General features: G+C 32.5%; 3 protein-coding genes and 1 long non-coding RNA gene across 5 annotated transcripts; 2 read left to right on the forward strand and 2 right to left on the reverse strand.

Annotated features, from left to right (window-relative positions):
- Nucleotides 1-1,937: 1,937 nt before the first annotated feature.
- Nucleotides 1,938-8,427, forward strand: LOC125063449 (NADPH-dependent diflavin oxidoreductase 1). Of its 2 annotated transcripts, none has more exons than XM_047669880.1 (8): nucleotides 1,938-2,484; nucleotides 3,030-3,319; nucleotides 3,579-3,762; nucleotides 6,396-6,616; nucleotides 6,868-6,985; nucleotides 7,337-7,491; nucleotides 7,629-7,855; nucleotides 8,054-8,427. In XM_047669880.1, the coding sequence occupies exons 1-8, from the start codon at nucleotides 2,100-2,102 to the stop codon at nucleotides 8,328-8,330; spliced, it is 1,857 nt and encodes a 618-aa protein (XP_047525836.1). In that variant the 5' UTR covers nucleotides 1,938-2,099; the 3' UTR covers nucleotides 8,331-8,427. The 2 variants fall into 2 exon arrangements, with proteins under 2 accessions (XP_047525836.1, XP_047525837.1); XM_047669881.1 differs by having other exon boundaries at nucleotides 1,940-2,484; nucleotides 8,117-8,427.
- On the forward strand, nucleotides 3,914-6,082 carry LOC125063451 (U3 small nucleolar ribonucleoprotein protein IMP4). The gene is made up of 6 exons (XM_047669883.1): nucleotides 3,914-4,363; nucleotides 4,482-4,644; nucleotides 4,747-4,879; nucleotides 5,139-5,277; nucleotides 5,460-5,581; nucleotides 5,876-6,082. The coding sequence occupies exons 1-6, from the start codon at nucleotides 4,177-4,179 to the stop codon at nucleotides 6,059-6,061; spliced, it is 930 nt and encodes a 309-aa protein (XP_047525839.1). The 5' UTR covers nucleotides 3,914-4,176; the 3' UTR covers nucleotides 6,062-6,082.
- Nucleotides 8,422-10,866, reverse strand: LOC125063450 (THO complex subunit 3). Its single transcript, XM_047669882.1, has 7 exons — nucleotides 10,558-10,866; nucleotides 10,261-10,382; nucleotides 9,883-10,018; nucleotides 9,544-9,647; nucleotides 9,176-9,337; nucleotides 8,844-8,944; nucleotides 8,422-8,771 (listed from the first exon to the last, which is right to left on the reverse strand). Exons 1-7 carry the CDS (start codon nucleotides 10,759-10,761, stop codon nucleotides 8,614-8,616), a joined length of 987 nt encoding a protein of 328 aa, XP_047525838.1. The 5' UTR covers nucleotides 10,762-10,866; the 3' UTR covers nucleotides 8,422-8,613.
- Nucleotides 10,867-12,568: 1,702 nt separating this feature from the next.
- Nucleotides 12,569-13,284, reverse strand: LOC125063703. Its single transcript, XR_007119554.1, has 2 exons — nucleotides 12,954-13,284; nucleotides 12,569-12,736 (listed from the first exon to the last, which is right to left on the reverse strand). It is a non-coding gene; the product is annotated as an uncharacterized LOC125063703 (long non-coding RNA).
- Nucleotides 13,285-14,380: the final 1,096 nt, after the last annotated feature.

Here is a 14,380-nt window from a genome sequence, read left to right on the forward strand (position 1 = left end):
CAAGTAACGGTTCAACTTAGGTGTTCAAAGATATTGAGGGTAACATTTGTTAGTTATTCTACCATTATATAATTTAATAGATGACTCTGTGCTATCCATGACAGCAGTACCAGAGCCTGAGTAAATTAATAATTCGATTATAAATATTAATTATACGGGAGTAACTTAACCCTTAAAATATATGTCTCTTAGGGTCGATTCGAGAGTAAATCAATTTTACCTTTTACCATCTACAAATAATTCTAAGAATAGTGAGCCTATTCGGGAATTGTTATTACACCGCCGTTTCGCACGGAATAACGGAGCTATTCCTAGAATAATTTAATGGCGTCTGTCAGTCCAATCATCAGATTTCTGTTATTTCACAAATATTTATTCTGTGTTTTAATTTCAAGTCAACGCAACGTACTAAATTAATAGTCTGGCATTGTATAATGCAACGTTTAAACCATTTGATTGATGATAGTGATAGTGATGAGGAAATTATACCTAGACCTCCAAGATGGTTAAAAGAAAGAAAATACTTAATTGAATATTATAATGACCATGATTTTGCGATAAGGTTTCGTTTGAGCAAAGAAGCCACTTTGTTTTTGAAAATTGAACGTAACTTGTAATATATTTCCGATCGGTAAGTGTACATTCTTACATGTAGGTAGCTACCTTAAAGTACATTTTCTAGTATCTATGCCAAATTAATTAACTTAATGATAATTTTGTTCTATTTCAGCAACTTCTCCATTTCACCTATAAATCAGTTGCTGGGAACTCTACGATTTTATGCAACCATGAACCAATTCGACTCAAATGACCATTGGCGACACCTGTGGTTGGAGCACGCCACTACAAATAAAATAATACACAGAGTCAGTGCCGGTATTGCTGCACTACATAGTGAATATATAAAAAAAGTTCCCCAGTACTCAACTAGAGATAAGGACAGAACAAGACAATTTTTATCACATTGCTCGATTTGCAAGGGTAATTGCTAGTGCCATGGACTGCACGCACATTAAGTGCGTTTTCCAATTACAGAGCATAATGCGACTCAGTGCCGCACAATGCCGCATAATGCTGAAGCTTAATTGGAACGTGAATTAGTTTACAAATGCATCAGCAGAGTGCGCTAAGTCAGTGTTGAAAAAAATAATGTTCTGAATAGAGTTAGCAACCTCATTAATGTATAAATAATGTGGTTAACAATAATAATTGGTTCAACAATAAATAATATTTACTAACGAAAATTTCGAAAATGCCAACTTAAAGAAAAAAACTGGTCAATTTTCTGTCACTGTGTTGGTATTTATTGCGAGAAGCATGCGAGAGCAATAGTTTGGAGAGTGCTCAATTGTGCGAAGCGTTGCTGTAGTTGGAACATTCAACGTTGAGCATTATGCCGCATAATGCGCTCTAGTGCTGTAATTGGAAAACGCACTTAGTTGTCTTTTGTCCCTCTCCGATCTCAAAAATATCGGACACACTGAACTAAACATGACATGATTCATGTTTTTATTTATATAAAACCTCAAAAAATCCAAGTATACAATAAATAATAATTTTAAAGAGAATTGTATGAGGCGATTCTTGCGATTTTGAACGTGTTTAGAGGTGATTTGTTAGTAATTGTGCATGACTGCAACCTTGGGATGTACAAACTCATTATTGAGATCGAGATCGGTATCGCTATCAAAAGTTGCAGAGTAGAATAAAAATAAAATTAATTCCTTGTTTCAGGCTTCTCTACCGTACTTTTATTCTATTTAAAAAGGAAACATCAGGCCTAAGTGGTAAAAAAAGTTCAACCTGTCCTTCGGGCATATAAAAAATAGTAAACAGTTGTTTTATCTGTAGAATTTTAAAAAGTTTTAACAATTAGCATCAAACAGCGAATGAGTGTTATTGGCAATTGACATGAAAAATTGTGAAAGTGTCAATATGATTTCCCTTAATACTTATTGTTATTTCAGAAATCAGAAATCAAATTGTAGATATTAAGTATATACAATATTTATTAAAATAATTGTTATAGTTCCTCGTGAAGTGAATCTTAATGGCCCGAAATTTATAGTATATATTTAAGTCTTAGTGTTGTTTACAAAATGTGTACAGCCAAAAGGATCGTGATCTTATACGGTAGTCAGACTTATACATCTCAAGAAATTGCAGAGAGAATCTGGCGTACTACAAAAATCTTAGGGCTTAAAGGCCCAGTGCAGGCCTTGGATGACTATCCAATCTCCAAGCTTATCCACGAACAATATGCCCTATTCGTTTGTGCAACAACTGGCGAAGGAGAGGAACCAGACAATATGAAGGCTTTTTGGAAGTTCTTGCTGCGAAAAAACCTCCCATCTAACTCTTTAGTGAATCTCAAGTTTGGAGTGATTGGTCTTGGTGATTCATCATATGACAAATTTAATTTTGTGGCCAAAAAGCTTCATAAGCGTCTCATGCAACTAGGGGCGCAGCCCTTACTGGACATTGGTATCTATCAATATTATCTTATTTTCATTACAAAGTTCCTTTGTAGAATCTCTAATTATCTTCTTATCTAATCTCTCTAATTATACCAAATGACATTATCTATAGGCAATTATACCAATACTAACTACTATACTATAAAGTTCTTAACAGATTTTATTTTGGCCTGAACATTTTATGTTTTCGTAGGTTAAGTGTGTGATATTAGTATTTTTAAGCAGCAGATAATGTATATAAGTAACTACATTTTGCCTTATTTAATATACTATATGTAATTTTGGTATCATACAGGTGCATATTATACATTCTTATATGTAATGTTTTTTCTTATCTCTATGGATGGTGTGTTCCAATTGATGATAAAAGTCTAATTGTTGTCAAAATAATTTATAGATTCTTTTAAAAAATAACTTTATTTATAATGCTGGTTTAACTTGCCAATGGGCCTTTTAAATATATTGCCACTTTAATCTTTATCAAAATCTACATACATTAATTTATAAGTATAGTAAATTGATAAAGATCTAAAGATTATGTTATCATTACAGCTCTCTGTGACTATCAACATGACTTAGGACATGATGCTGTTTTGATGTCATGGCTTGAAGAGTTCTATGCAAAATTAAACACACTACTAAAAATTGACCCAAGTATTGGAGTTTCAAAGTTTGTTCCTCGTTGGAAAACAACACTAATTAAAAATAACATTACTATGATATCTGAATATGGATTAAATAAAGATATGTACTTTGGTAGTACTAACACTGATCACTTTGTTAATCCCATATACTTGGAAATAGAAAGTAATACTCGTACAACACATGAATCACATTTTCAAGTAAGTTGACCTCTGAAATATACTTAAATCATTTATTTACAAACACTTGTTAATGTCTGAATAGTTGTCATATATTGATTTATTTATATTTAATGTTACAAGAGAATGTGGGTTAAAACATTGAAAAGCTATAGAGTATGTGTATGGATACACAGTGTAAAAGATTATATGTATAATTGTTGTTAATTTGTAAAAATATGGTAAAACAGGCTAGAGTTAACATTTTCTCTTCACATTCACATTTTTTCTTTTCTTGAAGGATGTAAGATTACTTTCCTTTAAAACTGTACATAAAGAAAAAATCAATTATTGTCCTGGAGATGTATTTAATATAAGACCACGAAATAGTAAAGATGATATTGAGGATCTCTTCGGAATATTTGAAACTCATAATATTGATATTAAACCGCATTACATGTTAAACATAGAAGAATATCATGAAGGTAAGAGACAATTTAGTTTTTCATTAAAATTACAGTAGATGAAATAAAAATTATAATAATTACGAAAATAAAAATTTGTGAATTTGTGATGCTTAATTTTTAAAACGCGTGCCTAAACAGTGTAGGTAAAGTATTACTATATAGTAAATACTATGTAAAGTAAAATACGATTTATGGTTTTAGCTATGGTTTTAATTTAAACTCATGATATAATCTACACTTAACCGTAACCTGTGCCAATGGCCTCATAAATTAATGAAGTATCAATTGTCACTGTCTGTGTAATGTCAGTTGGTCTTGAACATGTTACATGTGTATTTTTGTGTAGAAACTAGAATTATATGTTAAACATTTTACCGTGTTATTTATTGTACTTGCGCAAATTTAACAAGGATATAATCAGTAAAAATCAATATGCTACGGAGGCAAGCGCGATTGCGCCGCGAATATTTGTACAGGAAGTCGGCAGAAGATAAACAGAAGAGTATTCAAGCTAAAAAAGATCAATTAAAAAAATGTTTAGAAGAGAATATTCCTATACATGGAGACCTAAGGAAAGAAGCAATAGCTTTACAACAAAGATTAGAATTTGAAGACAAAGGTAGGATATTAATCTTCTATTAGGAGGATTTCAATTTTGTTAAATTGTAACCTCAAATTTATTTTAATATTAATTTTTTGTTTTTTTTAGCCTAGACTTATAAATGTTTTATCTCCAGGTCCAGAAAAATCTGCAGTAATTGGTGGCTTCAGTGGCGGAGCAAACACATTAAACTCTCAAGATGACGAGTATAGATATGCAGGTGTCGAAGATCCTAAGATTATGATTACAACATCCAGAGAGCCTAGTGCAAGGCTTAAAATGTTTGTCAAAGAGTTAAGGTTTGTAATTAACACTGTTAATAAAAAAAATGGTTTTGGGTCAAAATATTATTATTTTAATGTCAGAATGAAAACATCTACAACAAATTTTAAAATTTTCAGACTAATATTTCCTAACAGCCAACGCATGAATCGTGGAGGTTATGAAATGTCCCAACTCATTCATGCATGTCGAGCTAATGATGTCACAGATTTTATAGTTGTTCATGAACATAGAGGAGTACCTGACAGTTTGGTGAGTAGATTATGAAATCAATTTTTGATGGCCTTTCTTTCCTTTTATTATTAGGATATTTGTCATAACATTTGATCACGTTTTGGACCCCAAATTCAAAGCTAGAAACTTATACTGTGAAAAATATTTGAATAATTATTTTACTTGTCTGTATAACTTTCTTAACTTCATGAATTTAATGATATTACATAACATATATATTATAAAACATGTGGATTTAATGATATTTTTATAATAAATGTTTCAATATAAATTGCAGGTAATATGCCATCTTCCCTATGGCCCCACAGCATCATTTACCTTGTCAGGTGTGGTGATGAGACATGATATTCCAGATATAGGGCCCATGAGTGAACAGTACCCACACCTTATATTCCATAACTTTAAAACAGATCTCGGTATGTAGATGTTATTAAAATGCTTATGTTCTTAATATACTAGATGACCTAGCCCAATTAAGTATAAAAAAAACATCCTGCAGTTTTCTGTGATTTACAGTTAAAATGCATTATATAAATTTTCTTATTGTTTGATCTGCCTTTTTACAAAATAAATTATATTTAATTTAATTATTTTGCAGGTAAAAGAACAATGAGTATTTTGAAGTACCTATTTCCAGTACCTAAGCCAGATTCAAAGCGAGTGATAACTTTTGCCAATAATGATGATTACATCTGCTTTAGGCAACATACACATAAGAAGGTAACTTTTGTTTAAATTCCTGTTATAAGTGAAACTGCAATTAAATTTATTGTTATATAATAACTTATTTTTAAAATTATGATTTCTAAAATTATTTTTATAGACAATATTATAAATAAAAGTATGCCAAATGTTCTTTTTCTTAATCTATTTTCTCTCCTCATATTTCTTTATTTGTTTGTGATATGTACTCAGGAACATACAAAACTCTCTTTTTGTCAATGCAAATTTTTTCTTCATAACATACAATTATGTCACAGATGTGTTATTCAAATATGTCATACTGTTTCACAGGTTGGTAAAGAAATAGAGCTCTCTGAAGTAGGTCCTCGCTTCCAAATGAAACTGTATGAGATAAAATTAGGCACTTTAGAAGCCCTGGAGGCAGCTGACACTGAATGGGCCTTACGCCCCTACATGAACACTGCTGCCAAACGACGATTCCTCAGTGACGAGGATGGATGGCAGGAGGAAGAATGACTTCAATAAACTTTTTTAATATATCATGTCTTTTATTTGTTATAAAATTTTGAATAATTGGATTCCACTAGACAATTGGTAATAAACTTTAAAAAAAGGCCTCAATTAGTGAAGTTACTACTCATATTTGGGCGTAAAACCGATTGTCGTAACAGCCGATGACGTTGATATTAAGTACAATAGAATTCATCCTTTGATTTTAGTCAATATAACCGGTATGTTGTTCTAAACGATGTCGTAAACGGTTTTGAGTATATATATTTATACAGATTAAAATTCTGTAGGTTTGTTTTATTTAAGATATAAAATTAATCCATTCAATGTTTTGTTTTAGACATGCCAGTTCCTCAATTTCTCAAAAAACCCTTACCAATGTATGTGATAGCGGAACAATATTGGGATTTAAAAGCATTCCCTACGCAATATGTCTTTTCTCTTCTAGCGCTTATATCAGATGATAGGCTAGAGAGAGACAAATGTAGGGAACTTAGTTCTGCTGAGGGACAGGAAGAGTGGCTAAGTTATTGCAGGAGACCAAAAAGGACTATTTTGGAGGTATGCTTTCATCTATAGATATAAATATATTGCTTTTGCAGATACTTTTAAACATTGGCTCTATATATGTAGTTATTAGAAAATGTAGCAGCATACCTACTTGCAGAAATTATAAGTTCAATCTATCATTGACAGTATAAAAATAAGTCAAAAATACAGTCTGTTCAAAATGACTGGTATGATAAATTTGACACATTGTGATTTGAAATCATAGATAGTTGGAACCAGTTAACAATAAATACCACTTTCAGGTGTTACATGACTTCCACATATCTGCATCAAATCTCACAATAGAAGTGCTATTTGAGTTGTTCTCCACAATTAAACCTCGCTCCTTTTCTATTGCAAGTAGTTGTTTACCAGCACAAGGTAATTTAGTTGTGACCTTTATAATGTTTGTATTTCTCGTTAACCAAGTTAGTTTGATTATTTTAGTAGTTATATACTTAAGGTAACACCACATTATAACATGATAAAATATGTCAGAGTAAAAAAGTCTCAACCTGATTTTAAGTGAATTTTTGAACTCCATTGGGCAGGAGCTGTCCATAATTTAGAGATAATCTTCAATAATCTAAACACATTCAATTATATATTTGTTTAGATTATATAAGATTACAACTGTGATTTTATTAAAACCAATATTCTAAGGTACCAGAAATTTTATGTTTTATTTTATCAGGCATATTTATTAATTATTTTTTTATGTTTTAACTTCAGGTTCTAAAATAGAATTACTAATGGCTATTGTGAAGTATCAAACTAAAATTAAAAAACAACGCCTGGGCTTATGTTCCAATTGGTTGAAAGGATTAAATATAGGTGACAAAGTGTATGGTTGGATCAAAAAAGGAGTTTTTAAATTTCCTGCAGCGGTGAGCCGTTTTATTAATAATTTAAAATTAAATTTAAATGTTATAATAAAGGCAACCCAAACTTATGCATCTCCAATGTAATTAGGAAAATAGTAATACTGAATAATTATTATACTTATTAAAGAATTTTTTTACAGAATATACCATTAATTCTAATAGGTCCAGGCACTGGCTTGGCTCCATTCCGTAATCTGATTCAAGAAAGGGTAGCTCTCAATATTGCTGATAAAAATATAATACACCTGTTTTTTGGCTGTCGGTATAGAGATAGAGATTTCCACTGTAGAGATGAGTTAGAAATGTGGCAGAAAAACGACAAGATTTCTCTATATTGTGCCTTTTCTAGGGACCAAGAAGATAAAATGTAAGTCTTTAAAAGATAAAAAGTGATTTCATTACATGATTTACATATCTCAGTAGTATACCTAAGTCTCGCTAGGCACAACTTCTGTAGCACTCGAAATCTTGATATATGTAAATGATATAAAAAATATATGTATATCATATTTTATTTAATTAATTTTTTTTTAAACACAAGCAGATGATCAGACTATGAGGTCAGATTTTCAGGTGATAACAAGACATGGCGGTTTCCAGAAAAAAATTATGTGTTTTTTTTTTTCAGATATGTTCAACATAAGATAGTCGAAAACAAAGATAAACTACACAATCTTCTGATAAATCAGGGAGCTTATGTCTTTATATCTGGCAACTCTAAGAATATGCCTAAAAACGTGAAAGATGCATTTGTTGAACATGTGTTGAAAGGAGTAGAAAATGCTGATAGTTTTATGGAAAATATGATTAATACTGGCAGATTTCAAACTGAAACTTGGTAATGCAGAATGTTAGTGAATAAGAATACAATTCTTGATGCTGACAATTTTATGTATTTTATTACTAAAATTAAATATCAATAAAAAGCTGTTGAACTTTGAGAGTTGTTTATTTTACACCTTAAATACTTAAACTATATTTATTAGACAACAATGTTCTCGTGATGCATAAAAGTTTAAGAACAAATTTCATTGTGGGGATACAATTTCCTTTAATGAGACCATACAGTTTAAAAACTGTTGACTAAATTCAGATATCACCAAACAGTCATTGTTTTTACTGTTACTAGCTATTACTCAGCCCCCATAGTTTAAGATTACCAGCATCACGTTTTCTTTCTGAAGGTTCCTTATCTTCACATGCATAGGCAATTAAGTAACGAGAGGGATGCCATGCTACAGTAAATGTTGCTGCTTGAACAGGGATTTCTGCTACTTTTTCACCTAATAAAAATATTATTCTTAAGGATTAGTACCATTACATGAAAAAATACTATAGTAAAAATATATACATACCGGTTTCAGTATCACCAATATCAATTATGTGGTCTTCACTGGCTGAAGCCAGCAGTCGTCCGTCAAAACTGAAGGATAGTGTTCTGACTGGCCACTCTAATCTGCAAATAATTAAACAAACAGCCATAACTTAATAACTGAAATACATTGTGTTTTTTAAAGAAACTTGGGAATATTACATACTTTATTCACAATATTGACAATATTTTTTATATTTCTGCTCTTAAAGCAAGACTGCAATAGTTACCACTGTATATATATATATATATATATTTTATTTTGAAAATATAAACAAATGTTTACTGCTTTTTCAAAGAGTTGTGTGTACACACCTAGAAAACACTCTTAAACATGCCAATTCATTGACATCCCACAGTGACACTAGGGCATCGGCTGAACCTGTCGCAAAATATCTTCCAGTGGGCTCATGCTCTATACAAATACATGTGCCTGGATGAGCTTTTAGTACTGTTTGTAGTTCTAGAGATGGATACCTACAACAATATAAGAACATATTGTCAAAAATTAGTCATTAAAATATAACTATGCATTGGAAACCATGAATACTAAATACTTTTTTTTTTTTTATTACATATAGATGTTAAATAGTTGTATAACTATGGAAGGGTATAATAAAATGTGTTTCTATATTATTCAAAGCATCTTAATATAGGTGGGCTTATAAATATAATATACTCACGTTAATATATGAACGCAACCCAAACCATTTGTTAAGAAGAAAAGATCTGATGAGTTGTTCCATGAAATTTCATTGACTTCAAAGTTAAATTGTTCTTCTGTGACCTATAAAACATTAGAAGCATAATGATAATCAAAGAGTTTTGTTAAAAATAACAGAATGCTAAAACCTTTTAATGCTTAAAAATAAACTATCATAACTAAGGGAATAGTATCAAAAAAAAAAAAAACAAGAACTTTAATAGATAAAATTACTTAGATTGCTATGTTTAATGAGGTACTAATAATGGACTAAGCCTTAGTTCTTACACTATGTTAAACAGTATTATAAAAAACTTACTACTTTATAATTACGTGCATCTATGAAGGAAACAAGATCTTCCTTATTGCCTACAGCAATTGTTGAACCGTTGGGTGACCAGGCGATATTTATATTCTCTCCTTTAGTTGATATTGCAGCTGCACATTTGTGTGATCTGTAATTGGTTAATTAAAGAAGAATTAGTTTGTGAATTATATTATACATAACTGTCTAAGATATGACCTACTGCTCATGCATCATTGCTTGTTGTAGAGGTATGAAGGGGCTTTGGTTAAAACCACATTAAAAATCAAAACAAAGACATCTATGCCCTTCCATATTTAAAATTTGTTTCTTAATATGATTTAGTGTGATATGTAAACAGATTTAAAGACCATGCATAGCACAATATCTTACCGAGCGTCCCAGATCCTCACTGATTTATCACCACTGGCTGTGCTAAGCAAATCAGGATGAGAGGCATGCCAGCACAATTGATCTACCGAACCTGTGTGTCCGCGAAATACGAAGTCTTGTACCTGTGAATTAAGCATATTTTATAGTAGCTTATGTCGTAGTGTTGGTATGAATACTATTAGTTGAAAAAAATCCCCAAATTATAGCCGATTATGAGAGATGTAAAGTTATAACAATTAATTTATTAGGTACTATTTCTTTATAATACATGTAATCTAATGTATACGAAAAACTTACTAATCTGTTCCTCTCTAAATTGAAAATTACAACAGTTTTATCAAAGGATCCTGAAGCTAATCGTCTACCATCGCAAGACCATCCAACAGAATGTACTTTAGATGTATGTGCAATGTATTCCCGCACTACATTGTGCGAAGCGAAATAATTACGAAGCTCTTGTAAATCTTCTATTGGGGTTTGTCCTTGCTTAGATTCTTTCATTTTAATCGTTTTAAAATAAACAAAATACAAATGAAGATTATTCTCAAAAGACAAAATACAAAAGCCGGAAAATTACAAACATTAAACAATAATCATACAGACGTTATCTATAGGATAACAATAATATTCTATAGTCTACTGTATAGACTATATACGGTATTTCTGAAGTTGATTAAAAAACAAGTTGATTGTTCTGGAATTTAATTTTAATTTCATTTCCATAAAATTAAATATAGGCTTAATTTATGTAAATTTCAGTGAGGTTTGGGACCTTAGTATTGGTGGATTACCTACCACTTTTATTCTCAAACTCCTTCAATTGTGAAGAACAGAAGTATTACATCGACTAAATATTTCATAAGAAAATAAATGTTTTTGTACATGAATATACCTACCACTTGCATTAAATCTTATCTCGCTATTTATGGGATAACAATGAATGATAGTTGATACCGTAGTCACCATATTAGAAATAAAAGGAAATGTTCCAGATTCGGAAACATTTCCTTTTATTTATAATTGACCTATTCTTTTATTGATAATAGTATTTGAATTTATTATAATTGACAGTGAAAATAAAATGGCAGAGTGACAGCACACTTGTTCTTTATTTTACGTCTTCCAAAAAGTAGGTTTTAATATGGCTGGCTTTGGCTTATATAGACTCATCCCCTCCAAGTGGCTGGCATTTGCGGTTGGCAGGCATGGCGGTTGGCTGGAGGGTTGGTCAACATGGCATGGCTTGGCTTTGGCTTTGGCATTGGCTATGGCATTGGCTATGGCTTTGGCTATGGCTTTGGCTTTGGCTTTAGCTTGGCTTTGGCTTGGTTTTGGCTTGGCTTTAGCTTGGCTTTGGCTTGGCTTTGGCTTGGCTTTGGCTTGGCTTTGGCTTGGCTTTGGCTTGGCTTTGGCTTGGCTTTGGCTTGGCTTTGGCTTGGCTTTGGCTTGGCTTTGGCTTGGCTTTGGCTTGGCTTTGGCTTGGCTTTAGCTTGGCTTTAGCTTGGCTTTAGCTTGGCTTTAGCTTGGCTTTGGCTTGGCTTTAGCTTGGCTTTGGCTTGGCTTTGGCTTTGGCTTGGCTTTGGCTTGGCTTTGGCTTGGCTTTGGCTTGGCTTTGGCTTGGCTTTGGCTTGGCTTTGGCTTGGCTTTGGCTTGGCTTTGGCTTGGCTTTGGCTTGGCTTTGGCTTGGCTTTGGCTTGGCTTTGGCTTGGCTTTGGCTTGGCTTTGGCTTGGCTTTAGCTTGCCTTTAGCTTGGCTTTAGCTTGGCTTTAGCTTGGCTTTAGCTTGGCTTTAGCTTGGCTTTAGCTTGGCTTTAGCTTGGCTTTAGCTTGGCTTTAGCTTGGCTTTAGCTTGGCTTTAGCTTGGCTTTAGCTTGGCTTGGCTTTAGCTTGGCTTGGCTTTGGCTTGGCTTTGGCTTGGCTTTAGCTTGGCTTTGGCTTGGCTTTGGCTTGGCTTTGGCTTGGCTTTAGCTTGGCTTTAGCTTGGCTTTAGCTTGGCTTTAGCTTGGCTTTAGCTTGGCTTTAGCTTGGCTTTAGCTTGGCTTTGGCTTGGCTTTGGCTTGGCTTGGCAGGATGTGACTGGCGACGTCACGTCCGTTACATATTATATATTTCAGATCACATAATGTAACAGAACTGCGTAAGGCCGTAAGAATAGTAGCCACTAAGACAAAATCATTTTTCGACTGCAAGCGAAACCTAACGCCAATACAAATTGATTCTTTCGAATTACCATGGAACAGATAATTTACAGTTATATTTTAAACAAAATCACTTTTGGTTTACTAGAGATTAAAAATGAAACTCGCATCTCTATAGCGAATAATTTATTAAAATAATTCTCTCCATTTATAATAACTCAATTTTTATCCAGCATTTCCTTGAATGTACTCACGACGCCACACTTTTAACTGAGTCAGGAAGTATAGAACTGGCGAGAGCCAAAACGCCGTGATAAACGCCATGTGAGCTAGCTTTTCCTAAAGAAATTAAAGTAAATTTAGGAATCATTGCAAAATATTAAGATATCACTTACCACACTCAGCCTGAGATGTATTTATAGTTAAGTCTGAACCTAAAAGTAACAAGTATGTACAAACACCTATAGAAAAGCTAATATACTTAATAGGTAACGTATTTGGCTAATTAGGATACATTTGCAAAAGCTTATTAATACCAAAGACAGTTAATACTCACTCCATGAGAACAACGGACCCTCGGAGGCCCGGATATAGTTAGCCCTGTCTGTGCAAAACTACGTTTAGGCACATGAAACTTTGATTTCCGGAAAAGGATTGATAAGTTAAAAATGTTTTTTTCCACCATCCTTAAATTAAATGCTATCATTCAATGTGTAACCTTCACACACCTGGCAAATTCTATTTCATTTTTCAGTAGAAGCATTAATATTTTTTGACAATTTTATTTTGAAAACAGAATTCAGTTTTTTCAACTTATATCTATATAGGTTTTATATAAGTAATACAAGCTGGATACATATCACACTTTACTAATAAATTTACCCAAATTTAAATAATAATAATAATAATAAGTCATTTAATCATTTAGGTACAATTTGTACTCTTATGCATGTCATCTCCCCATCTTACAGCGGCACTAGTGCCCACACATTGTCATCGTCTATAAATTCCCGAACAGTGTAATATCCTCCCTTTGTTAGGATTTTCTTGATGCAAAGCTTAAACTCATGTATCGGAAGTTTGGTTACACGGTCCGGAATCTTGTTAAATATCTGTATACATTTCCCCATAAATGAGTGAGCAGTTTTATGAAGTCTGAAAGCTGGAAAATCAAGTCTATTCCTACTTCTTGTGTTTAAATTGTGACAGTCACTGCGCTTTATAAATTTATTAATGTTTTTATAAACGTACATAATATTTTCATACACATATTGGGAGGCAACTGTTAAAATACCAACCTCTTTAAATAATTCTCTTAGCGAGTCACGCGGTTTTAATTTGTATATAGCGCGTATTGCTCTTTTTTGTAAAACAAAAATATCTTGAATATCGGCCGCTGAGCCCCACAACAATATACCATATGTCATAACACTATGGAAGTAACTGAAGTATACAAGCCTCGCCGTTTCGACATCAGACATCCATCTAATCTTTCTTATCGCAAAAGCAGCCGAACTAAGTCTTGCCGATAGATTTGTAATATGGGGCTTCCATTGCAAACGAAAATCTAGAGTGATCCCTAAAAATACAGTTGAATCAACACATTGAATTATTTCCTCATTAATATTAATGTTTGTACTGACCTGTTTTACGTTAGGCAAAGAAAATCTAATACATTTTGTATTATTAGAATTTAGTAACAAGTTATTATAAGTAAACCAACACATAACTCGGGAAAGGGCATCATTTACCTCGTCAAAATTTATTGCGTTCCTACTGATTTTAAAAATATATCTGCAAATAATACCGTTTCACATAAGTTATTTATATAAAATGGCAGGTCATTTATGTAGATAAGAAAGAGCAACGGCCCCAATATCGACCCCTGAGGCACACCCATGAGAATAGGAGCTCCTAAAGACTCTGCTTTATTTATAACCACTTTTTGTAATCGGTCACTCAAGTATGAATTTATTATTTTTA

This window comes from Pieris napi, chromosome 3 (genome assembly GCF_905475465.1).
Source record: "Pieris napi chromosome 3, ilPieNapi1.2, whole genome shotgun sequence".
In the NCBI taxonomy this organism is placed as follows: Eukaryota; Metazoa; Arthropoda; class Insecta; order Lepidoptera; family Pieridae; genus Pieris; species Pieris napi.